This window comes from Synchiropus splendidus, chromosome 15, assembly GCF_027744825.2.
Source record: "Synchiropus splendidus isolate RoL2022-P1 chromosome 15, RoL_Sspl_1.0, whole genome shotgun sequence".
Taxonomy (NCBI): domain Eukaryota; kingdom Metazoa; phylum Chordata; class Actinopteri; order Syngnathiformes; family Callionymidae; genus Synchiropus; species Synchiropus splendidus.
This window is the reverse complement of record NC_071348.1, coordinates 4,694,806-4,721,236: the sequence shown is the minus strand read 5'-3', so window position 1 is coordinate 4,721,236 and position 26,431 is coordinate 4,694,806. Positions and strand designations below refer to the sequence as shown.

Here is a 26,431-nt window from a genome sequence, read left to right as displayed (position 1 = left end):
TAAATCTTTGCCGAAGATATTTCAAATAGTCCTTTAGATAGAGTTTTAACAAATAAGTAAATAAATGTGCATGTATAATGTATATATTTCATTGAAATTATAATTTGTCATTGAAATTATTAAACAGCTATGACTAAATACTTTTTAAGAATTTTCAACAACAACAATTCTAAACTATATATGTATATATGTATGTATATATACATATATATGTGTGTGTGTGTGTGTTGAGGTTTTTTTGCCACAGTTTTCTGCAGTTTCAACATGTTCTGTCTTCTAAAGATCTTGTCCTTGACTGATCAATTCATGAAGAGCCCTTGTTGTTTATTTTATTTAATTATATATATATATATATATATATATATATATATATATATATATATATATATATACATTACTGCCCGAGGATCAAATCTCAGTAATTTCCATCCGAGCTGCGAGTCACGTTCGATGCGAGTTTCATTCTCATAGAATTCTTTATGGCAGCATTTGAATCCTGATGGGGTTCCCTAAATGCTGCAGGGGCGTACTTTCATTTCCATGAAATGTTTGTTCTCCTTCTCCACATGGTGCCACTTTATTTCAGTTAGTGTCTGTTTTTACTGTTGCGTTTTTCAAGCCTGAGCGATGGAAGTAGTCATTTTTATGATGCTCGCTGCCGATTCAGGTTCCACGTTGACTCACTTGAGAAACATCAGTTGTGTTCAGTAGATAAATGTCACTGTAAAGCTTCAGTTTTTTTTCATATTTTATTCTTAAACACCTTTTTCCACCCTGTAGTTCTTGTCCTCTTTCATGTCCCAAGAGCCGCAGCAAGCCCTACACCTCTATCTATTATGATCGTCATCCAGTCGCACCTTCATGTCTTCATCCATCATGACCTTCACAGGTCTTCCTCTTCTTCATCTGCAACATTGTTGGTCTGCCTCTGTCTCTCCTCTCCAAGTGTCCAAACCATCTCCCTGACTTTGTCTCCAAACATAAACTTATTTCTGATCTAGTCCTTTCTAGTCCCTCCATCTTCAGCTCTGACTCCTGAGCCCTAAGAGCCTGATGTCTTCAATATAAAACCCACCTAAAAGTGTCCTCTTGTTTTCTTTTGCAGCAACAAGAGCAAGACCCCACTAACTTGTACATCTCCAACCTGCCGGTGAACATGGACGAGCAGGAGCTGGAGAACATGCTGAAGCCCTTTGGTCACGTGATTTCCACGCGGATACTGAGGGACGCTAACGGCCTGAGCAGAGGGGTCGGCTTCGCCCGGTAAGTGTGTGTCATGTGTGGTGCTAACGTTAGTCGACACTCTCAGCATCATGTCTGTTTTTAATGAAACCTCCTAGAATTCAATGTGTATGCATTTTTAAAGCTAAGTGAAAGCTGCAGCTAAAGCTGAGCTGGATAGCATTGTTGGGCTAATGGCTACATTCAGGAAAACACATTCTATGATTCATATTATTTCACGAGAATCATAATCCGATTTATGAAAAAAAAAAAAATGAAAATGACTATCAATGAGATTTTTTTTGGGGCTTACCGCAGCTAATCTCAGGACACCTCTCACAGAAAAAAAGTGCCTTCAAGTAAACATGTCTATAAAATCTCAGCGGGCAGTGATTTATTACTTCCTCTCTGCGGCCCAGACGTGTGCGTCCAGTAATGACATTTGGCAGCTTTGACTCTCACGCGTCTATTTGGGCCTCTGAATGTGTGTCAGTCTCCTCGATTACACGACGGAGCGTGCCGGCCATTAGAATGCAGTCAGGTCTACATTCAGGGTCACCGGCGACGAGAAGACAACCCCAGTCGCCCCGAACACAATCTCACTCATCTGTGTTTTTCTGTGGCGCTCACACTCGCGCGGGCTCGGCTTGCCAAGCAGGCAATTAGTCACTGAGCCGTGATTGGGTGAGCAGAGCTGAATGGAGGACAGACAAAGGGAACATGACACGCAGCAGATCAGACTGAATGGAGCTTTTTAACCGGGACAAAGGAGAGGAAACCCCAAAGAAAACACACAAACTGGGCTCAATCCTGCTTAACGCTTAGCCTGAACTTGGGGGAAGAAGACTCCACCAGAAGTGATCATCTTTCAAATATTCATGACTTGAGGCTGATTCAGTTTTGGATTCATCTAGCAGTGCATCTCGAACGGGTCAGAGTCAGGCCGAGGAGGGTGGTGAATTTGATCAGCTCCTCAAAGTTGGCCCGGAGAGAAAGTCTGGAATGAGCTCTAGCATGAGCTGAGAGCTGAGCTAAAAGGCAAACCCTTCCGTCAATATTCCCACTGTCATCTGTGGTCCCAAGAGAACAGAAGAACAAAGGTGTCTGTAGAAAGAGAAGATTGGTAGAACTGCACATCAGTTAGAGAAGAAGTTAAAGTGCGGGGGCGGTACTTAGTGGGACTGCCTCCCTTCATTGAAGTCCCAAGGATTTCAGGATACGGTGAAGGCATCTGCAGTGAGAAAGAGTGGGTTTCTGGGAAGAAGGTGTGGGAGAGTTGCAACATTAAATCCTTGCTCACGATTATTGAGGACACAGTCCTAGTGGCGTCTCTTTATACACCATTAGGTGTTGGTTTTTGTCCTGGAAAGTGAAAACAATGTTTCTTGTCTGTCTCTGTCAGGATGGAATCCACGGAAAAGTGTGACGTGGTGATTCAAAACTTCAACGGCAAATTCTTGAAAACTCCTCCCGGCATGACAGGTGGGTGACCGACATCGCGACAAACACTGTGCCAGGAGAGCGACTCGTTTCTCCGGTGAAGACATGAACACAGTCAGAAGTGATTATATTTGGCATTCAGGGGCATTTAATGGCGCCCTCCTGCTTACAAAACAACATGTGACTCCCTTTATAATATATCACAACACAGTAGATCGCTGTGGTGCAGTGTGGGCTGCAAGAAGTGCACGAATAGCTGAGCCTCTCTCAGCACTTTGGCACTTGCTTTACATAAAGGCTGCCACTGAAAACAGAGTTGCTGCGTGTCAACTGAAGTTTGCTGACGCCTTCATGTGTGACATCTGTGATTAATCTTAACACACTCCGATTTGACCGGAAATCCAATTTATCCGTGTTAAAGGATCAGTTAAGGAAAGCAACTACTTAAGGCCCTCTGATGCTTCCTTTATGGACTGAATTGTACCCGTCCTTTACAAACCATGCTACTGATCACCTTTCCATGCGTGTTTTATGTTGCCATTGCTGTTCACCAGTATATCCACCAGGGGCAGCAGCTCATCGTCTAATGTTTAGGACAATGACAAACTCCAGAATATGTGAATGAAACATTGATCATGAAGCTCTTGCACAAGAGAGGAAAACGGATGCAGCGTTGTAGGAGGCGGTTGTCGGTGAAGCCGTTTAATATGTCGCCACTGAAGGACGGAGAATTTACGCCATTGTTAGGTGTTCTTTGTGTCTCATTAGAGCTATGTTTGGATAGTAACAGCAACACTGCCCTCCATGGTGGTACTGCTGCGTCTGTATCGGCAGGCTTTTTAGAAACTTGCAGAAATACAGACAAAATGAACACAGAGCAAGGACAGAAGGCTCCGTCTGGATCCGTGTCTGTACATAACGTTGAGCATCAATGGGCCTTAAGATTTAGGTTTAGCTGTATAGCACTGTTGTGCTAATGGCCACGTTAAAAATAAAAGAACCCTTTCGATAGACTCTTATTGCGTATATGAACTGTTTGTTGTGGAAAATATGCCAAAAGAACTATAAATATGCATGTATTTATGATGGTTATTATTCCGATTTATTTCTTTGTTTTTGGGTTCTTTTATCGTGCACCAGCGTGAATATATATACTACAGTAATCATATAGCCCTCCCATTGGAGGTCCCAAAATGCGTTGCAACAGTTTAAGCACCCACAGTGCGGTGCATTTATATTGCTCAGTAAACATGCCCTTTGCTGTTTTGCTAGCACAGTTGTTACTGGGGCGTTATCTTGTATTACACACTGTAATAAGGAGATTTGTTGAAGTTTGACTTTACTCAAGTTGGTTCTTGCCGTTCATGGCTGAATTCCTGGGAAACAGATGTGCGCTAGATGAAATCATTCCTACTGATTTGTTCACAGTGTGAGTCAGGAAGACAAATGTGCCCCGAAATGTAAAGTCTCTCATAATTTTGATTCCGGACACAACACAGTGGATATTGAATGAGAGGGTGAGGAGAGAGGCGTGTGCTGCACGTGGGGAATGATGAAGAGCGGCGTGCGTCTCTGAGAGAGAGACGTGGAGTCAAGTGAAGGGGGTCGAATAATGGATGGGATGGCAGAACAAGGACAGGATGGCAGAGAATAGGGGCTGAGGTGCGCGGCGGCAAACTGAAAGTGACATGAAAAAGAGCGAGAAGAGATGGAGATACAGAGCCATCAGATATAGATAGCAAAAAGGGTTGAGCGGTACATAGGAGAAAATGGAAATCAAGGACAGACAGCGAGGGCTCTGCCTCACATCCTGGCAGCATGATTTGTGAGGTGCAGCACGGTGGCCGCCTCTGATTCACTCACACACTCTGTCACACGCAGTCTGGGGGGTACATAAGGAGGTGTGTTGTTTTAGCAAGGATGAGAACCGGTTGGCTGAGGCCGAGTGGTTAATATGAATTCATCGTTGAAGGTTTATGAATATACATGCTGCGGATGGACGGCGAAAAGCATGGCGGGGTGGTGACCCAAAAGCAGACTGGGAGCAGTTGAGCAAACCCGTCGGTGGTCCGCTCACGTGTGAGTGATGTGGGCGCTCGCCGCAGCCTGCGTTTGTCAGATTGATCCATCCTCCATGGCAGATATATCGACCAGCAACAGCAATATTTTACTGTCCAGCTGGGAGATTCAGAGAGACATTGATCACGACTCCAGCATTAACAGGACGTATATCAGTTTGGGGAGTTTATTTATCCTCAAAAATCACCTGTGTTGAGGTGAAGAGTTGATTCCTTGCTATGATTTTTTTGTCTCCTCTTGTCTGCTGAGGAGACGTCAGGTCATTGCTAGGACGTAGCCCAAAGCCATGCGCCTGAGTTGCGAGGCTGTGGGCATGAGGAGAGCCGCTGGGGTCAGACGTGACACTGAGCACGCGCCTCTGCCTGGAACATCATGAGAGCCAGCGGAATAATGAAGCGGCTGCCGAGTCGATAGCTCTCCTACAGGTGATGTTGTTTTGCGGTGTTTGGGTGTTGTTGTTTTTTTTCCTCCTGATTGCAGCGAAGCTTCCAACTCAAGATTAAACAGAATTAATTACTGCTTCCTTCATCAGTGTGAGAAAGTGAACGGATACAAAACAAACCAGTGATTGAGCGTCAGGCTTTTGTATCAAAGATCATTAGGATGATCCATGTTGTTCCTCTGATTAGACGAATAAATCCAGAATAAAGTCAGCGCCGAAACACTTTCCCCTGTGTTGCATGAGGGGAGGGAAGGAAGGAGGAGAGATGAAAGGCAGGAGATGTCTGCTGCAGACTCCGGGAAGCTTGAAGTGTGAGCAAGAGACGGGGCGAGAACCAGGGTGGTGAAGTTGGTGGTGGGTTTTAACCTGAGGATTAGCACAGCTGTGGGGTCACTAACCTGCATGGATGGATCAGTCTCCCTCATCCGTCCATGCAGGGGAGGAAGGTGAACATCTTGCATATATACACACACACATATATATATATATGAACCGTGCTCTGTGGTGGTCATTGCTAGAAGACTGTGGGAGGTCTGTTTCAACAGTGTGATGAGGAGGACAGAAGCAGCGAGAGAACCTCCAGCCCTCCATCTGCTCACCTTGGTAGCCGCCGTGCACTGTGCCATTCTGTCCTCCCTCCTTAACGGTCCTCTTTTTCAGTTTAGCAGGACTTGAAGAACTTGATGGAAAACATTTTGGCTGCCACTTTCAATCAGCGCTGGCACAGTAACATCCACCCTAGTTATTAACATTTCATCTCCATTCCTGCAAGATTCGCAGCCATAAGACGCTGCCTCTCGCAGAGTGACTGACAATTAAATATGACGGCGGTGCCAGTAAATAGCCTCGTTGAAGACGCAGTGGAACGTGGTGAATGTGTTTGAGGAGCGAGGAGTGAGAGGCGATGAATGAGAGTAGGTGGCTTATTCAAATGGATGGTTAAGAGGTGTCTTCATAAAAACCGTGCGCAGCCTCGGCGCTTGTTTGGTGCAATTACAGTTCAGGTCAGGAGGGCGTTTAATCCCTCAGTGTTTGTGTGGCGACGTGCTGGGTTTGATTTGTCAGATTTGTTTTCACCGAAGGAACACATTAACTCAATAAGGAGCAGAGGAAAAGAAATTTTCTGAGCTGCTGTAACTTTCTCATGCTGCCATTTTAAGTGGTTCTGATTTAAGAATCGTGGTAAATCTACGGCTCTCCTTGGACATTTAAAGCTGTGGTTTACACTGGCATTTAAAGCACTGTGGTTTACACTGGCCTTCATGCTGCGTCCTGTGCTCATTCTGGCTGCGGAACATCTCACATTTCTTCACTCAGCAGGGAAATCTATTGCAGGGGTGCTGAAAGAACCCGTTTAGTTTTGTTTCGTGATCTACCAATCCCATATCCTTCACCCAAAAAGGTATTTTCCTCAAAGCTGCTAAGATTTGTGTGGGAGGTCACACCCCACTTAATCCTGTTTGTCGTGAAGTTGTCTTCTTCCATGGGTCCCGAAATGAGCTGCGTTTCCCAGCAGGATCAGAACAGCGGTCCGTCGCCTGGGGTCAGTGTGTGTGAAGTTAGTCGGCGTATGAAGTGCGTCTGTTTGTCTGGCCCTTTGAACCTCGCTCACCACGCTTTGATGATTCGCCCCTAGCTGCGTTTCCATGTCACAGCCGCCGAGGCGCGGTGGAGTCGCAGAGATGAGATGATAACGGCTGTTGTTTAGATACATGCTTTAAGGGGCTTAATCGCTTCTTTAAGGCCCACTCATTTGTCTGGACTCATCTGTTCAGGGATCATGTTCTTTCCAAGGGTCAATATCTGTGCATCTGTCTCCTGCAGCACCTGCAGAGCCACTGCTGTGCAAGTTTGCCGACGGCGGCCAGAAGAAGAGGCAGACGCAGGTCAAGTATCCCCAGAATGGACGGGCTTGGACACGTGACGGAGAGGTGAGACCACTTACGTTGTAAACACAAACACCCAAGATATTGCGGCTGAAGAATCGAGTGTTGCTCCAGTGAACGCTTTGGTCGCTCCTCCAGAATGTGCCTATCTTTTCTCATCTAAAATGGGGTGCCACAGGAGTCTGTCCTCAGACAATTGCAGTTTGCTGAAAAGCAGGATTCTGCCCATCAGTTTGCTGTTGATGCATTTTGATGAACTACAGCTCTTGAGGTTCCTGGCTCCTCCTGTTCCTACAGAGTCATGTGTCACTCTCTGGGTTCCGGGTTATGGTAGGGTAACCACCACCCGTAAGAAATTAGTTTAACCAGTTGTGCATGAAGGCAGTTTTTAGTCATGAGACTTTAAAATCTTTTGTTTTGAAGGTATCCATTAGCAAGACAATACTAACGTTCTGTATTAGCTATTTCCGATACATTTAACCTGACTCCGACCCAAACAGGGGAATAAACAGACAGATAGCAGCAAACTAATTCTATTTATTAACACAAAAAGTGTCACAAAAATATCACATCTGGTTTTCTATAATGTTGTTTCAAATCAAACTGCAGTGTGTTGAAAGTAGTAGTAGTCGTGTATTGAGACCCTTTGGAATGTACAAACTGCAGAGCCAGAGAACAGTTCTATCGTGATACGTCATTGGTTTTTCCCTGCCACAGTTCTTAGTGAAAAAGGAAACGACAAGCTCGCTGGTGGGACATTATCAGTGCTCATTCCCAGAGGCTGCATTGGAAAGGCTTTTGAGATTTGAAAGGCGTCATAAACGTACATAACGACTGCTAAATTCGCTGTTATTAAAGGTCTCCACACCATTTTTGTTTGCTTTTGTTCAAACGCCCATTTACAGTCTGCTGAAATAAATGAACTATTGCCCAGAAGACTGAGGAGATTGACTGTTGCACAATGCAGCAAATTCAGACGTGGTTAGCGTCGATAGCAAAGGCTTTGATTTACAGAACAAGTGAATAATGTTCCTGCCCACACACGCTCAGGCGGCTCTCAGCAGCTTCCCAACATTTGTATTACATGGTGGTTTTAGAAAGCGCAGTGAAATGGAACCAGACTGCTGCACAGCATCAGACGTCAACAGAAAGTCGGATTGTATGGGCTTTAAAGTATTGAATAAAGACAGATTGTGATGGGACCAGTTTGTGTTTGAAGCTGTGAAGCAGGGGGTCCCGGGATGGATCAGAGTCAGGCTGACTCAGCAGAATTAGAGTGGCTATAATGCGCAGACAGACGCCTTCAAAACTCATTTCTATTCTAAAGATTTCTGTCTGGTGTTTATATTCAATGACAGATTTTGTTTGTCTGCTGTTGTCCGGTTTACATGCTGACGCTGCAAATCTCAAGAGTGAAAAGATACACAATAACATCAGGTGTTCGTAATGTTATGGCCCAACCGAGTGTCCTGAGGGTTAGTTTTAATATTTGCCCGCGCAGAAGGAGACGCAGACGACAGGACGAGTCTCTCCGAACTCACTTCTGCAGCGTCATTTATCATATCGGGATTCCTTCTGCTCTGCGAAATATCACTTTGACGGATAATTGTAGTCTGTTTCGGTGTCTTTTAGCGCACTTAGCTCGGTGATTGACGCTGCAGATGTTCCCGCCGACAACAAGCGCTCGCCGAGACAGCTCAGACTCATTTTGGAAACTCATCAAATGAGCATCTTTGTTCTCTTATTTACAAAGTGAGGCCGATTTTATCATCTGCAGGTGCTGAAGCGCTCGGTCCGCTTTTGCAAGGAGTTTACGAGATTATCGGTCAGAATAACTCAAAGACAGATGAATGTTTTTTTTTCCAGAAATGTTGATTAGATTTGCTGGTGTTTTGAATTACCATCTGGAAGCACCAACCTATTTCATGTCTCCATTGGCTCTGACTCTTGTGTGGGCAAGTTCCGTAACACTGCCACCTGCTGTCCAGTTGCCATGTTGCCTGTCACATTTTACAATTATGTATTCTAATATTAACCAATAGTAATCAAATGAACGCATCACGCTACAGCGCTCTGTTTTTGATGTCGAGAGATCCGTCGCTCTGCTGCTTTCACTGGTTTAATTACATTCCCGACTCTGCTGAAACCAATCGAAGTGCCTTTTTCTGCGTTTAGAATTGTGAATCATCCCACCAGACTGAAGGGCATTTCTCTTTCAGTTCAAAGACACACACAAGGACAGACAAATAAATCCTCGCAGCGCTGAATGTATTTGTTTTTACAAAATAAAACCCTGGTTGGTGTCGCCACAGGCTCGCGTCAGACTCATTAGTCTGCGCATCAGCGGGTTTTAAGTGGCTCATTTGGGATTCGGAGGCAGCTGAGGAACATTCCACTGACATGTCAATGGAATGATGCGTTTTCCGGGAAAGCTCTGGCGTAAACAACACAAGACTTTTGACGGATGTGTTTCACTTTTATGTATAAATCATTCAAAAGCCGTATTGAGCGTTTTTAACCTTCAAGCTATAACGTCTCACTCTCCATTTCTTCCTCCAGAGTGGCATGACATTGACGTACGATCCGAGCACCATGCAGAACGGGTAGGTGCAAAGTTTCCTTCTCAGATTTATAAATGTGTCTCCCACCTCACTCTGCAGTCTCCTTTGTTTGGCGCCCTGAGTGCTTACCTCAGCAGGTATTGGTGTGCAGAGTGAAGATTGCTTGAAGATTAGCTGCAGAGAAGCATCAAGCGTCAGCCGTCATCCAGCGCATTTACGTGTCGGTTATTAACACACCTGTACATTAAGTGAGATTGCCGTCAGAGAAGCGCCGCGGTGTTGCTGTGCGCTTTCGTCAGCCGGAATCATCTGCAGTGCTCGCAGGCTGGATGCAGAGTGCTGAGTGTCTGTCTGTTCCCGGGGAAATTGGAGATTGGTCCTGTCTGCTGGAAATGCTGCTGGTGATGCGATCCCTGGAGACGCTTCCCTGCAGCTCACTTTCTCTTCTCATCCCTTGTTGTCTCAGTCCTCCCACTTTGTATCTCTGCTTTCCTTTTGTCTTGCTGCACATCGAAACTTTTTTTCTCTCCACTTACCAGACAAATGTTTTCGCTAACTTCCTCCCCTGCTTTTTCTTTTTTGTCTGCTGCCTCTTCTCTGTGTGAGAAGTGGACGCTCACACGCGAGCGTCTGCGCATGTATATGCTTAAACCCGCCGCGACCCCTTCGCTGAGGTCGTCGTGGTTCCTTCCAGCGCTGCGCGCCACGATTGTGAAATGCTAATGCAGCTAATTAGAGAGGCGAAAACGCAGAGAGGAAAGCGCTGAATTAAAAGAAAGGGGCCCAGTTGGGGTCAAGAAGAGGGCGAAGGCAAGAATCCAGTCAACCCAGGGGTATGCATCAATTACAGGTTGCAGGTCTTTGTCAAGTGTAGCATGGCAGGTCTATAGAGGCTGATGCCAATCTCACATAAGTGGAAACATGTGTCTCTGTGTTTGGCCCCAACAATCACACAACAATCACTCAATTACACTGGGCTGCATTTTTTCAATCACGTCTCCTGTCTGGTCTGCTGGCTGCACTTTATTTCCCCTCCTTTGATTCGCCTTCAAGCCTCGCTCCACGACATGCTAACGCCGGGATTTTAAACCAAAGAAAATCTAGCTGCAGCTACCGAAGCGTGAAATCTGAACCCAGGAGAAGCCGCTGATCAGAATCAGGATTGTTACATCGACTCACTGGCTTCCCGGGAGTTTATATTATCAGCCGTTAAATTCAAAACCCACTCCTCGAAGGTGAGCTTTTTCACCAGCGGTTAAATAACACCCTCTCAGATTCGCGGAAAGGAAAACATTTCCATTCGACTTTTAATCTCGCAAAAGTATGAAGCAAAATCTGTCGTCCTTTTAATTCCGATGGAGTTGGAGCCTGAATTCACTTGGTGTCAATGCGCATTCTTGAATCATCCTCCTTCGCCACCCACACTTCCTTGCAACTTTTTTTTTCTCTGTAAAGCACAACTTATTTCCTCTTAGCATTAAATCGCCTTCTTTCTGAATCATTTTGGATTCATAAATTCCGAGACGCTGACTTGTCATTAAAACATCACGCACCGTGGGAGTTGTTTTAAGGTCCCGAGGGCCGGATAAAATCAAACGGCGGCCTCAGTTCGGCCCCTGGGCCGTGGGTTTGACAGGTGGAGAACATTTTTCACGGCGTCCACTGATGGCTCACCTTGCTATCTTGGTGCCTTCCTTCCTAGCTGGTGGCTACAGGACGCTTCCATTGATCATCCTGTCTCGACTTCATCACATCCCCCACAGTGACACACACACACACACACATTCCCTGCCACCTTATCTAGGCAGGGAAGGCATCCAGCGGAGCGATTGATGGCCGACAACATGACTGAGAAATTCCACACTTACTAAAGACGTTTGTCTCTCCACCAATTAGTCTCCCTTTCTCTGAGCCTTTCCAGGTGATCCTCCTTCTCCTTCTCCCTTCTCACTCCTTTTCTACCTCACTTGAGCCAAGCAAGACGTGAACCTTTTTTGTTTTTAAGTTTGTGCTCTTCAATCGCACCTCAAGTCACTCAGCTCACGTTTAAATATTCACGCACACACAGAGACACACACACACGACAACGTCTTTTATATCTTTTTGCGTTTCCTCCCACATTTCTCCTCGGAGGTCGACTCTAAATCATTCGCTGATTTTTCAAAGCGAGCCCCTGACAGTGGGGATCGGTCGCAGCAGGGATTCACAGAGAGCTTTTAAATTCAATCCCGTAGTTGTGTTCCAGCCGCAGTTGCGTGTTCAGTGTTTGGTTTGAACAGCGGTGCCAGAGTCCTTATTGACAGCACGCTGCTCAAGGCTAATAGCCTCCATCAATAACCTTGTATCTGTCCTCTACCTAGTATTCCGCCTTCTCTCTCTCAATGCACATCACTCTAATGAAAAATACAATAAACACAATCAGAGGATCGTATTGAATAACCCTGCTACATGCACTCATTTGTATTCATTAGTGTCAGTAATGTAGTATTTCTAATGCAAGTCATACATTAACTAAGCCTCTTTACAGTTTTTTTTTCTTGTGGCTGATAATCATTAGGCGACTGCAGGAATATATTTTGGTGCTTTAACACATTTTAAAGTTTAACTGAGTCTGAAAAAGATAAGTTTGCTCACAGAAAAATGCATTTGTGACGCAAAGTGTTTCCACAAAGCTCGCGGATACGGACCAAATGGAGCAGTACCCTAGGAAACCGTGGGGGGCAGTGTTGCTGTTACTACCCGAAACGTAGCTGTAAAGAGACACGAAGATGACAGTGGCGGTCCTGCAAGTCCATTGTGGCGGATTTGCAGTTTCTCCACGAGGTCCGTAAACTCCCGCCTAAAGTATCGAAAGGGGACATGACCCTGGGGTCCTCCCTGAGGATGTGACAACTCATTCACTGACCTCTCTGGTGGTGGTTTATTGGCAGCTATAATAGGCATAGAACAGAATGTGTGATCGAGAAAACAATATTCTCAAAAATCACTCACGTGTGGAAAGCTCTTCACTGCTGGTTAACTGTCTCACAGTCCAACCCTGTTTTCTCATGGAGACATTTAGATGGTTGTGGGCGGAGTTTAATTGACTTATTGCGAGTCATGTTGGATGAACAAGTTGGTGATATGAATTGTCATAAGTCCTCAAAAGTACAAGTTGAAATCTCATTGTTTTCATGCAGTAGTTTTTCTATTAGACGGGAAATTCAACAGGTTTCTTGGAAGTCGACGGCGAACACAATCACAGTCTGGCGAGCGCCACACGCAGTTAGGGAAGCATTTTCCAGGCCTGAGCTGCCAAAGTTCAAATACATCCGAGCGTCCTCGTCTCTGTTTACGACTTCTATCACACACCAGACCGCAGTAATGCGAAACAGAACCTCGGGGACTCGCTTGGAACCCAGAAATGTGCGTGTGGGCTCTGGTGTTGGTGTTGCAGTGGCACCCGTCCATCCCTGTGTTCCAGCGTGTGACGGCAGTTATCTCAATACCAGCGGTTTGTGTTTGTCAGTTCTCATAAACACCAAACATTGAGGTTTTGTCACCATTAGTTAGCCATCGGGATAAAATAAACTGCCAAAGCGTTTGTTTATTAGTGCGGTTTTCGCTTCCAATTAAGACAGGCTTGATTTGCTTCACACTATATTCTGTGGAATCACGACGGTGAGGCAGAAAAGCCCGCTCCCCCTCTCCTTCTCTCTGCCTCTGCCTCTCTTCCCCTCCCTCCATTATTCAGTCAACAGACACTTTGGGATCGATTGGGCACAGCAACACGGCCTGGCGGATGAAACATGTCCTCTCTCGGTACACAATGATAAATAAAGCACGGCGAGCTGCGGCGTTCTACCTCCGCAGGGTTGAGGGGCTCGAATGTGAAAGAGGAAAATGAGAAGGCCAAGCAAAGGTATAGCAGGAGATGTAAACAGTTAAAATGTTACCGATGCAGCATCTACCCTGCGGTGAATGATGTGGAGGCGGCAACATAAAGGCCATATGAAAAATGCCTCCCACTCTTACATTAAGGTGATCAGTTATTATTATGCTCAGCAGCAGAGCCGACTTTTGCACAATGTGTTCATGGCTGCCATTTCATTCTGGGATTCTGTGATGGTGCCGGCCATGGCGGCGTCTTCTTTATGTTTGATGAATGCCTGGTTTGTGTTTGTGAGATGTCGGAAATAACGCGTGGCCTCGTCCTCTCTCAAGTCTGACGTCCATGAATCTTTTATGCCTTTGACAGCTTCTACTCCTCGCCGTACAGCATCTCCACCAATCGGATGATTGCACAGACGTCCATCACGCCTTTCATCGCTGCCTCTCCGGTTTCCACGTATCAGGTCAGTGGAGTCTTATCCACGAGGTGTAACACTCAAAACAGGATTATCATTGTCCGCTAAAGCCAACCATGTGAGCGTTAACTGTTGCAGTGCATGATGGGACCCAGTGGCCATAAAGTGGCCAGCAGGAGTTAGTTTTGATGGAGTTTTTGAAGCGGTTTTCATCACGTTTTTGTCCACTTTTATGTGTTTTCCATCGCCAAATATCAGAGCTGCAGACACACGCACGGTGCTCTAATGCAGCAGTTCTTAACCTTTCGGATCTCGGGGCCCACCTTTCTTAGAACAAATTGGCCCAGGGCCCGTTCAAGTAATAGAACTGATTCTTTACTCTTCATTTCATTTGGGATTAATAACCACATTTAATCTACTTGCATGAAATCATTGCAAAGATATTTGTCATAGAAGAGTCCAACCAGCAACAGAACTAGGTGCATGTGTCATGTTCATCAAATTTGCTAAAGAATAAAAGAAAAAATACACTTGGTGCAAACTGGAAAAACTGAATAAAATTCTCAATAAAATAAATATAATAAAACAATGTCTAAATATCATAAAATGTTTTATTTATACACCATAGAAGATATAAGTGTAAATGAAAGTATCGCCATAAAATGTCCCAATTCATTTTCAAAACTGCTTCAACAGGTGCTTTCATGAACAGTGTTTACTGTTGGGAGGGCGCAGCATCACTTTCTTGATCATTTTTTCTTTTCATAAACTTCTCCATAGTTGGTAACTGTCTCAGAGTTGCAGCTGTCAAGTCAATTCAGTGACACAGCGCTAACATATTAAGTCTCTGCGTCTCGCAGTCCAGAGACATAAAACAAAAGAACTTCTAGCGGCTTTCTAGGAGGCACTGGTGGCCCAACCATGGGCCCTGGCCCTAGGGTTAAGAATCACTGCTCTGATGTGAGTGCGCTACGGGTGTGTCAGCAATGTTTTAATGCAGTTCACATACTTCAGAAAAAAGTTTCACTACACATACAGACAGTGAAAGTTCCCTGACAGGAGCCTGTTTTCAGACCTCTGGGTGGCACATGTGATCGGAAAAGACGGCAGATTATCACGTGGCCATCGCCGTGGGATACGTGATAATCTTTTCTGTGCCAGCAGTGGGTTAAAGGTTTTACATTTTTAATGTTGGAATCACGATGATGAATTCGTCTGCGTCAGTTACTCACACATTTTTTAACAGTTCGTGGAGTTTAAAAAGTCGGTTCTGACTCGTTCGCTGACCTTGTTTTAATGGGTTTAGTAAAAGAGAAATATGGAAATGAATGGAAGCAGATGCATTTCGTGACAGCAGAAGCACGGGTTTTGGGGTTACTTCCTTCTTCATTTCAAGTGATCCTCTGATGACAAGTAGAGCTTAGTGGGAGTCAAACTTTCGACTGATCTCAAGTGGAAAACATGACATGCGCGGAGCTATGGAGAAACCTGTGCATGCAGCTGCTCTCCTGCTGAACCAAGGCACAATTCTTGTCTTAAAGCAAATATTTTAATGTGTTTGAAGAGCTTCAAACAGGGCTAAAATAAATAGTTTGAACTAATTTCTCAAAAGGACATATATTATGGCTTCATATTATGGAAACCTTTAACTGGTGGTTGAGCTTATTTCTTCGTGATACTTATTCAAGTTGTCTTGTTCTTCTCAACAAGTGGGAATTGGACGTGTCTAACACGAAACTGTGGCCACAAGCAAGGGAACGCTGAGAATCAGATTTGATGTCATGATCCAGAAAACCTTTGAATAAGTGATGTGAACTGTGCTTTGTGCTGTAACCCCGTGACTCAGTGGAGTGCAGTGTTATTGAAATCCCGTCATGTTCCGAGCGTCCCTCACATGTTGATATGTTCATCACGAGCGTTCTCCATTATCATAATCACAGATTATTTATTTCACCCCGAGGCGGCCCCGTGCCCCACACTGCTGATGTAATTCAACATGAGGCGTGATAAATATGTATTCAGCTACAAACAAGTGACTCATCCTCTCAGATTCAAGTGTCCCCATCTGTTTTTACGGCGTTTTTGGCTCATAAACATATTTTAATTATCCGGCTCCAACAAATAAAGTCAAAGTGCTTGAAAGCTCAGAGTGGAGGAAGAGTTTGTGGCATGATAGTTTTGCGTCTTTCGAAAGTTGTCGGGTTGGTACGCACGGAACTCGTTCCCCGAGCTACGCTTTTATGCATATTATTTGTTATCAAATGAATAATAGCAAAGCAATGATGTACACATCAAAGCCCAGTAGGTGGCACTCTGTGGCCGTTTTGCTTCAGCTTTAAATGACTGAACTCTTTCCTCACCTGAGTCGCAAGCGTCTTTGGTTGAGGTTCCGAGTCGCCAAGTGATTATGCATCCGTGCCAAGAGAGTGGGAGGGTGGTTGTTTGCATCCATCCATCCGTTGTTTTCCACTCACCCAACAATGAGTCAAGGGCAAGGACCCTTCCTGTTCCACTGAAAACATTCAGCTCAGTTTCCCCCGGCCAACTGAGAGATGCAGTCACGCCTACGTCTATTTCAGAGTGTGGGAGGAAACTGGAGTGACGGGAGAATCAAACCTACCATCTTTTACTGTGAGGCTGCAGCGCTGCTACCGCTACATCATCGTAACCGTGCAATCTGGAAAGGGTCGAAAAGGTGTCTCGCAACTGCATGTCTGACCGTCACCACCAGCAGTGTTTTCAAACATGAATTTGATCAACGTTGTACTTCACAGTGGTTTTAAAAGAATATTTTTCGGAACAAATAGGTTCAATTATTGATCCATAAATCCAGAATGATTCGGCTTCAAAACACTGTTGAAATGCAAGTCAAATGTAAGTCTTATAATTTCACATAGGCCAGTAGTCATTATTTACTGGTACCAAAACTGTGTCCCTGCTCGGCGGTCAAGGACTCATGATATAAAAGGTGATCTAGGGAAGTTAAGGTGAAGGACTAGCAGAAAGAAGTAGGGGAGCTAATAATGCATTTGACATGCTAACCTCGCCTTGCTAATGGCTACATTGTAAAAACACAATTTTTATTTCCATGAACAAACCTCCTGTAGCACAATAGTCAACAAGAAAATACAACCTCAGCTAGCTTCACAACTGTGTCGAGAGCATCTGTCAGAGACTCGGAGTAGTCCACAAAGCATAGATTTTACGTCTTTTATATGAAGTCTTTCAGCAGTGCTGTTTCCTGATGATAAATATTGAAGCTCCACTTGTTTAAATGTAATAAATATGGCTCCCAAACTCACATTAAGCATGAATACTTTTCCCGAGTACAATCCAGCTGAGACTGAATTACCAGGTCAAACAAATGGAGCGCATCTCTGGAAATGTTTTAGAAAGTGAGTCATCCGGCGTCTTGGTTGGAGACACCACTCAGTCGAGCAATAATGGAACACAAGCGTGCATGGCGGCGCTGCTCCCATGGATCATCGTTATGCACAAATCCTGCTTTTGTCTCCCCGCTCTCTCTTCCCATGTGTCCCCTCCTGGCTCTCGCACACACAACATGAATTGGTTTTAAAGTTCGTCGCCTCATTCCTCAAGCCTTAGATTCACAAAAAAGATCCAACGGAAAACAAACAGCAGTCCGCCCCCGCGTCGTTTTCAGTCCAAGTAATGAGAAAAACAAATAAAGGCCTGTTTTTGAGGCTTAAACACACAAACAGAAACACGCTAATCGAAAACCACAAAAACCTTACTGTGCTGTATTAATCTGTGCTGTCCGGCCTCAAATGTTGGAAGTGGGTTTCCTCTGGCCACTCTGGTTTCCTCCCAATAACAACCTAGTCAGTGACACTGAAGTGTCCATAGATCAATTGCATGTGAGCCTCTCATTTCCTGGGTGCCCCTGGCCTCTTGGCCCAGATATCATACTTACTTTTTCTTTAAGGAGATCACTTCCTCGTGTCTCAAGACAAAAGGCTTGCTCAGACCCATAGCATCACAGAGCCACACCATGGTTGGGCATCTCAGTCAACCATCCGACCTCTGCAGCTCATCTGGTCTTCAACTTGCCCAGGTTCAGAATCTTTGTCCAAACTCTGGCCTATCAAGCCCGCGAAAGACTTGAGGTCAACACAGTGTCCCTCCTGAGGCGTCTGATATTAACGGTTGTCCAGTGAACTTTCACCTCTATGTTGATGCAGAAGCTGCACTTTCAACTCCATGAGTCAAGCTCATGGCACTTGGTACAGAGAGTGACATCAGAAGATCGGAACCGATGATATATGACTTTACCGCACGCTGGTGAATGGCTAACTTTGGTGACAGGAAATGCAGTGCACATCCAGGAACTGGTTACGCCTTAACACTATTTGTTTCATCTCAGCAGCATGGCCGACCCTCCCCCTGGCTGCCTCTTCCTGGAGACTGCAGCAGCCACCTAAGGCAGTGATTCTTAACCATTGGGTCGGGGCCCCCGAGAGGGCCGCTAGAAGTTTTTTTGGTTCATACCTTAGGGCCGTGAGACGCTCAGCTTTAATACACGTGCCAAGTATGGTGGCAGTAGTGAGTCACTGAATTGACTTGACAGCTGCAAATCTGTGATAGTAACTATGGAGGAGTTCTTGAAAAGGAAAAACGATAAAGAAAGTGATGCTGCCCCTCTTTGCGATGATCACATGGTTTCATGTAAGTAGATTAAATATGGTTATTGATCACAAATGAAATCAAAAGTAAAGAATCAGTTCTATTCCTTGAATGGGCCCTGGGTCCATTTGCTCTGGGAAAGGTGGGTCTGGAGGTCAAAAAAGTTAAGAACCCCTGACCTAAGGCACCTTCTTTTGCTACCACCTACTTCAATTCATCTTCATGGGAACAATGGACTTTCTGCTTGGAGATGCTCTCTCTGGTCTCGTGTGAGCCTCAGCAGAGACTCTCCCAAACGTGCACATAAAACTCACTGTTTGCTAGCCTTACCCGAGGGTATTAGCTCGGTTCCACCCTCCACCGTCAGTCTGGGATAGCATCAGCTAAATGACCTGCAATGTACTGCAGACAAACCCAGGTTCCTACCAACGTGCGCGATGCATGCTCCAACGACTCCCGATCCAGCGCTCGTCCGTCCTGGCTTCAGTTTTGACAGCTACTGACCGCAGTTTTCTAACACTCGATCATCAGTGTCTGGAACAAAGAGGAAGTGAGGAGCGTGTTTCTTCTCACGCCGGACAGCAAAAGATGAAAGTGGTGATTTGTGGCCCGAGACCCACTTTGATGATGAAACTTCCGCTGTGAAGGAGTAATTATGAGTCGGTGTTGCTCTCTGTGGTCCCGGTATCCGCTCACAATTACAACATACTCACAGCAGAGTGGACCGGGCGCCGCTGCTGCAACATTCTGAGGAGTGCTGCGGCTCCTCCGAGCGCCTTGTAAAGACTTGAGTTAATTAATCATTTTCCCTCCACTCTTTGTTTTTTTAATCCTGCTCTTTTGTCATTTTCACTCACTTCCTCTCCTGCACAATTGCCTTGTTTCATCTCCCCGCTTGCACCACTTCCTTCTTATTATCCTCGGCTTTTTTTGATCAGGCCAACTCTCTCATGTCTTCCTCCAACTCTGTCTTACTTGCCTCAGTCAACTCATCTGTATTTCCTCTCCTCTCCTCAGGTCCAGAGTACGTCTTGGATGCCACATCAACAGTATGTTATGCAACCTACAGTAAGTTGAATTGTTGAATTCCCCCCGCGTCTTAAAAGGGCCCCGCATCTATCTAATGACTCACACTGATCGGAGTTTTGGCAGCGAAAATCGTATCCGCACGTCTGCGAATCAGCCACGATTCAAACGCTGCTTCCATCAAAAGAGCCCCAAACTCTTGTGAAACCTTCCATCTGCTTCTTCTGAATGAACTCATCCTTCCTGGCGGGGTTCTCAGGGAGAATCCTATTTCGATGCTGCACCCTGCTGGTGATAAATATTACTGCAGGTAGAGGAGCAGGCATTTTCGCATACTAGTTTCTGGGGTCACACCTTTCGAGTGTTTAGAATATGGCAACAATGCCCTTTAGTTCTGTAGCTCCTACTTACATATTTATTATTACAAAAAGGCTTATTGTTTAGAGGGGTTGTGGCAATTCCATTTTCAATTAATGTTATGTATTAGGATACTAGTTTAAAATGTGATCTTGCTCGATAGTGAAATCCAACCTTTCTTTGAGGAGTGCATTTCGGAGTGTACTGCGAGCTGGTGAGGGACTGCTGTGTGTATACGTCATGTTGCGTCGTCTTGTGTATGCAGTACGTCTTTGTCGTCAACACTGTGCTTATTGTCACCCAAATATATTTCCAGTAGTTGATTATTTTAAAGTCCACGGAATTGAACATGGAAAACAGGAAGTAGAAGACAGGGCAGTTCTATTACTAACAAGCTAATGATTGGTGTGAAGACAGAGCTGAGCCAAAGGACACGCCCCACAGTAGGTGGCGCTGACATGTCCCTGGTCTTCCGGGTCGGAAGATAGATGGATATTTATGCAGTTCTCCTCCACACAGAAGCAGGTGGTCGCCTCTTAAACGTTGGCGGCCGTTCTTCCTTTTTACGCCGTCGTTAAAAATCACAGCCTCGAAATGGATTTTTTTCATTTTCACGGTTTGTTATTTTATTTCGCTGCTATGAAGCTGCGGCCTTAGATCGGGCTGCCGAGCGTCATCGCCACTTTACTTTAAAGTTATGTGCTGGGATTAACAGTGTTGTTCTCGCGCCATTTCCCCGCTAAAGGTCAGACTCCGGCTCTGATTTCACGTGGATACACCTCTGATTTTATCGGAGGGAAAGTGGCGGAAGACAGGATTGAAAAGCAGCACAAGGCTTTGTGAAATTCCAACGACCCCCCTCCCTCTCTCTTGAACAATTCAAGCCATCCTTAAATTACGTCTGCGGCTGAGGATAATGCTCTTTTGTACATGTGTTCTCAAACAAATGTCCTCTCGGAGTATTTGGCAGGCTGCTTGATATCACTTTCTCTGCCTGCTAAGGGGTGGGTGGAGGATTGGGGATTATATGAAGGGAAATGAAATAAAGGCAGGGCAGGAATGTGACAGAGGGAGGACGGAGCAGGGACAGGACAGCAAGATTACCACGAATCACTCACACGTTCTGCGAGAGCATGTCTGCGCCGCACACGTCTCTTCCAGGAGTCTTTGTTCCGTTACCATCCCCGTGAAACAATAGAGGCGGAGGCTTGTCATTGTACTTCCTGGCTGAGGAGCAAATTAAAGCTGCGCAGGGAAACTCCGCTCACAGCGGCGTAATTCCGTTCCTATGGCAGCAGAAGCAGAAGCATCGCGTCTAATGACTCGTAACTGGGATTAATGGTGTGCGGCTCATTGACAGATTTAGGTTCACACACACGCACGGCGCTGCTCATCATTCAGCGAGGGCTTCGTCACGCGTTACCGAGGTGATTCTTGCTGTGATGGTGGAGCCAGAATGAAGCAGCGTCGCAGATCCATGTCGCAGACAGGCGGCTAATTGGGAAATAAATGACTCCGATTAAAAGCTTCTAATGAGAGAAATTCAAAATGGCTGTTTAATTCCTCAAAACCGGAGGACGACACACGCAGAGGTGCAAACATAATGATGTGCTGGATCTGCAGTGAGGCGGCGCCTCGGTGAAATGCCCAGGTGGTTGAACTCTTTGTTTTTACATCTTATTCAGTGAGAGGACGTCTTTGTGTACAAGTACTGCTCAATCCTTCCAGAGAGAGAATAAAAGGTCCCGACTGAGACGCAGAGCTTCCATCCTGTAGGTGAAAACAGGTGAAAACCCTCACTGTCTGTCAGAGGTTTTCCATGGAGACAGGCTTCTGTGTGTGAGGTTTTCAAATTGATGTTTGTCGGGTCTTCGGAGGTTTTCATGTGTGCCTAATGGATTTTGACGTGTGTGACAAATGTTCTTGTAGGTTTTCTCATGTGTGTGACAGGTTCTCCAAGGTGTGTGAGAGGTTTTCGCAAAGGGATCAGAGGGGTTTTTCTTCCATGGGAAAATCTGTATTTTACATTTGAAAATCTCCCACCCAAGTATTTTGTGAAAACTTTTCTCACACACATCAAGACACAGTAACACACATGAAAACCTCTCATACACAAACATTTCTCAGATACCCACACATGTGAAAACCGGACACAAAAACATCTGGAAACCTTGAGAGCACACATTAAATCGATAAATGACAACCTCTCACACACTTGGAAGACCCTGTTACACACGTGAAAATCTCACATTTCTGAAACACATCAAAACACACTCCCACAAACATTCACATGACAAAGAGTCTCACATGATTTGGAGACCCTGAAACAAAAAACCTCTCACCCACTCTTTTAATGATATATAAATGCTTCTGCTGAGGGCCGTTCTGAGCCTGTGGTGCTTGAGGGGAGACTTCAGCTGAACTCTGACATGCCCCGCTACCTTATCTGTCATTGGGCCCACACCTTCGTCATATGTAGTTATAATCAAAAGGCAGTGTTCACGCGCAGTTGTGCACCAGTGTTTGCTCACAAGAGAGAAGCAGCTCCGAGGCCAGATCACACCCTGCATGTGCGCTCGCAGCAGCCACGTCAATCCTGCAGCAGTTAGCGATTTTCTCCATATAACTGGTATCATTAGTACTAATTCGGCCTATTTGATGCCACCCGCAGCTCCTCGCTCCCAACTTAACAGTGACAGAGGAGGGGGGTGAGACTCGGTTCAAAGTTGATGCAGATCTGCTTTCTCTCTGCCGTCCTCGCGGGGAGAGACATCTGTCTGTACTCATTTGTTTCCAACCCGGGGACAAATATCTGCTACTTGGAAGCAAAAACCAACACACACAGTTAGACACATGACATTTGAGCGGTGACGTGCGGCTTGTGGGCTGGGCTGAACAAGTCTTAAGGGTAGTTACATGTGAGGATCGTAATAAGAGCAGCAGTTGGGGTTATAGATGAAGCCGGCCAGCGCACAGATTCTGGAGCACTTGGTCTGGTGACGTGGGACAATTGAAGCATCACACATCTAACCAACTTTACGCTGAAGTTGGCCTCCAAGATTGTGAAGTATTACTCATTACAATCCAAGTTAAGGACAAGAAATCCATTTTTATTTGCCCCGCAGACCATTTTGGCCCCTGTGTTACCCCAGTTCTGCACAGCAACATTTACCCTGTGCTTCCGAAACTATATCCTCTGTGTATAAATCAAGCGTGCGGTTGAGAACGTTGTTTCTCCACCACTGATTCCTCCACTACTGGTTTCTCCCACAGCAGGACTTGATGTCTTCAAGTACCGTTTTTGTGGAAGGCAGTTGCTGACTGTGAGCGCGAGCATGAGAGCCAGACTTAAGGATCTCACTCTCAACACTTCCAACAGGCCGTACAGGCTTTCGAGATGGCAGCTCGGCATCTGCTCCGTGGAGTGCTTACCCCCCAGCCCAGGAATCCAGCTGGATGTATTTGTCTTAAGATGACAGCCCTTAAGTTGCACCTGTCACCGAAATACGTGGCGACTCTCGTCCAAGAACCAGATTTGACATGCACACGCCACGACTGCACTTACGGGAGGTTTGGTTAAACTGCTATCAGCAGCGCGTGTTTACCTCTCAGCGGTGGTTGCCAGGTACCTCACCCGTCTGCTAAACCAACACAGAGCGGTGGCGCGTGCAGCCGGTCGGCTGTGTAAAGCGGAGCCGAAGCCAAAGTGCGTCTCAGCCAAGAGATCTCCCTGTAAAGGCTTTCTTTCCTCAGTACCGGCGTGTTTGAGCAAGTCCGTCCGGCTCCTCGACTTACCGTTGACAAGAGAAAAAAGTTGGGCCGAGGTCGTGCTTTTCGTACTCCTCCTCACCGAGCTTCTTCTTGTGAAGTTACCGGCCTCTCTCCCACGAACAAAATTCCCTTTAAGGTTCATTATTTTCATCCTTTCTAATCTCCCGTCCTCCATACTTCACCCCTTGTTTTGCCGCAGGCGAAGCTCTTTGTGTTTCATCATTATGATTCGCCCATTGCATGACAAGCTGTATAACCCAGCTGCTGGTTTGTCCTTTCTCTCCCCCGCCTCAGGGTGCCGTCATCACCCCGGCCGCCGCCATAGAGCCCAGTTTGTCTCTCCACCCCTCCAGTGTAATGGCTCCTCTCACCCAGCAGATGAACCATCTGTCTCTGGGCACCACAGGCACAGTGAGTCGGCCCTTTTTTTTTACCTAAAATTACCCTGCTACTGTGTGTTCAGATGCTTTTCATCATAGTCTTTTACATTTAATGGACGATTTCGTAAGAAAGACCAGACAGCAAGAGTCTGACTTTGACATCAAGGACTTTTGCAAGAGTAGCCCCGATACTGTTTCAAACTTTTCCACACCAAGGGCACCTCATTATTTAGAGAAGGCGCTCGCTGACCACAAGTGACTCAGAGGATGGAGAGGAACAGTGCTGGTGATATGAATCTTCATGGAGCCTGCTAAATGATGAGATTCAAAACAAAGTCACAAGTCCGACTGTGGCGTCAAACTGAACGTCAAACTGAAAGTCCAACTGAAAGTCATGGGAGGAACAGAGTCTCCTTCAACATCAGTCTACCTTTCCTCTGAGGCTTGGCTGTGGTCAGAATACTCACCTCACAGCACAAGGTTTTTCTCCATGAAGCTCAGATACGTCATTTTTTGGAGAAGATTACTGAATAATTGGAATTTGTTTTCAAGAAATTCATTTTTCCTCCCTGTTAAATGTATTTTTTTCTTTTGTTTTTTCTTTCAGGCTCCTTAAATCATTGAGTCTGAGCCATCTATGCATATTTAAAGGGCTGGAAAAACAATAATATATTTAATCTTATAATGTCAACACGTGACCTCCTCACAAGACATTGTTGGAGTAGGAATGTATTTATTTATTTGTTGTTTTTTTTGATGGGCAACACTGGAATGCACCAGATCAGATGCACATTAATACCATTCTAACTATTGGGAATGCTTATTTCTTTTGTTATTTTTTTTTCATCCATTTATATATTTTAAGTCTCCCCTCTGAAAAAATGTAAATGTTTTAATTCTGATTAAATGTGTAAATATTAGGTTGAAAAGCTTGATGTTTACACACACATAAATGAAAATAATGTATCCATATGTTTTCTATTAACAAAAGAGTGGAAGCACAATGTAATAAAGTGCCTTTTTTAAATCATATTTACATGTTTTACCCTTCTATAGCCAAGCAATTTTCCATCAGATCAGACCATACTTACTCATATATATATTATACATATATATATATATGGAAGGGGCTGACTGCGGCCCTCCAGGTGTGAGTGTAATGGCTGTGTGTGGTTCCTCTGCAGTACATGTCTGCTGCTGCAGCTGCTCCTATGCAAGGCACCTACATTCCTCAGTACACTGCAGTGCCTGCGTCTGCCATCACAGTGGAAGTAAGCAGCCGCCCGCTGTGGTGATCCGCAGCTGCCTCACTCACCTTCTGGCTGACTGTGTGTCCCACGACAGGGTGTGGTGTCAGACCCGTCTCCTCAGTCGTCGGCCCCCACCTCGCAGGACGGCAGCGGGCAGCAGTCAATATCGGTGGACAACACGCCGGATCACGCCAGCGCCTACTCCTACCAGCAGAGCAAGTGAGTTGGGTGGAGGCTGCAGCAGATGAGGACCAGATGGAGTCACTTGCCTCGCTCTCACTTACTTCCAGTCTTCTACTTCTTCTTCTTCTTCCTCTTGTTTCTTCCTTTCTTCCGACTCCCCATCTTCTAATTCATCTTCTTGTTTGTTTCTTCATCCTTTGTCGCCTCATCTTCTTCTTCTTCCTTCTCAGCATTTTCATCTACCTCTTAATCCTCCTTTTTCTACCACATCGACATCTTTTTGTTCTTTTACTTCTGCCTCCTGTTCCTCATCTTGTTATTGTTTATGTTGTTGTCCTTCTTTTTCTTACTCTGGTCCAGATGTCAGTCCAAGTCTTCTTCCTCCTCTCCATCTTCTACCACTTTCTCCTTCTTTTATTTCTCTTCATCTTCCTCCTCCTGTTCATCTGGTACTCCCTCTTCTATCAACTTCCCCTTTCTACCGCCTCCTCATCTTCCTATGAGGAACAGAGAACACTTCTTGTTGTTTTCCTTTTACTTCTACTAGTCCAAGTCTTCTTCATCCTCCTCCACCATCTCCTCTTTTTCTACCATCTCCTCCTACTCTTCTTTTTACTCAGCTTCTTATTCTCCTTCATGTTATTGTCCTACTTCCTTTGTTCCAAGACTTCTTCCCCCACCTCTTCGCCTTCCTCATCTTCTCATTCTCCTTCTTGATGTCGTTGTTCTTCGTCCTGCAGTCCAAAAATTAAAGTCCAAGTCTTTCTCCTCCTGCTCCTTCTCTTCTGCCTCTTCCTTCTCCTCTTCTTCTTGCTCTTCTTCCTCTTGTTGCTGCTCTGTTTTTTTCCTCCTCCTGCCTTGAACTGTCTCAAATTTAGGATGTCAGAAAGAATCTCTAAATATCT

The 26,431-nt window shown here is 45.4% G+C and overlaps 1 protein-coding gene across 9 annotated transcripts in view; it reads left to right on the top strand.

Moving 5' to 3' along the window:
- Nucleotides 1-26,431, top strand: part of LOC128771654 (RNA-binding motif, single-stranded-interacting protein 3-like) — a 153,530-nt gene that overhangs the window by 124,464 nt on the left and 2,635 nt on the right. For 8 of the 9 annotated variants that reach the window (XM_053887205.1, XM_053887207.1, XM_053887212.1 and 5 more), the window contains 9 exons: nt 1,106-1,263; nt 2,624-2,703; nt 7,007-7,113; nt 9,628-9,671; nt 13,867-13,963; nt 19,577-19,627; nt 24,008-24,124; nt 25,278-25,364; nt 25,438-25,562. In XM_053887205.1, coding sequence (XP_053743180.1) covers nt 1,106-1,263; nt 2,624-2,703; nt 7,007-7,113; nt 9,628-9,671; nt 13,867-13,963; nt 19,577-19,627; nt 24,008-24,124; nt 25,278-25,364; nt 25,438-25,562 — 866 coding nt within the window. Of the gene's footprint in view, nt 1-1,105; nt 1,264-2,623; nt 2,704-7,006; nt 7,114-9,627; nt 9,672-13,866; nt 13,964-19,576; nt 19,628-24,007; nt 24,125-25,277; nt 25,365-25,437; nt 25,567-26,431 lie in introns of those variants that run through there. The other variant, XM_053887206.1, reaches the window with a different exon arrangement.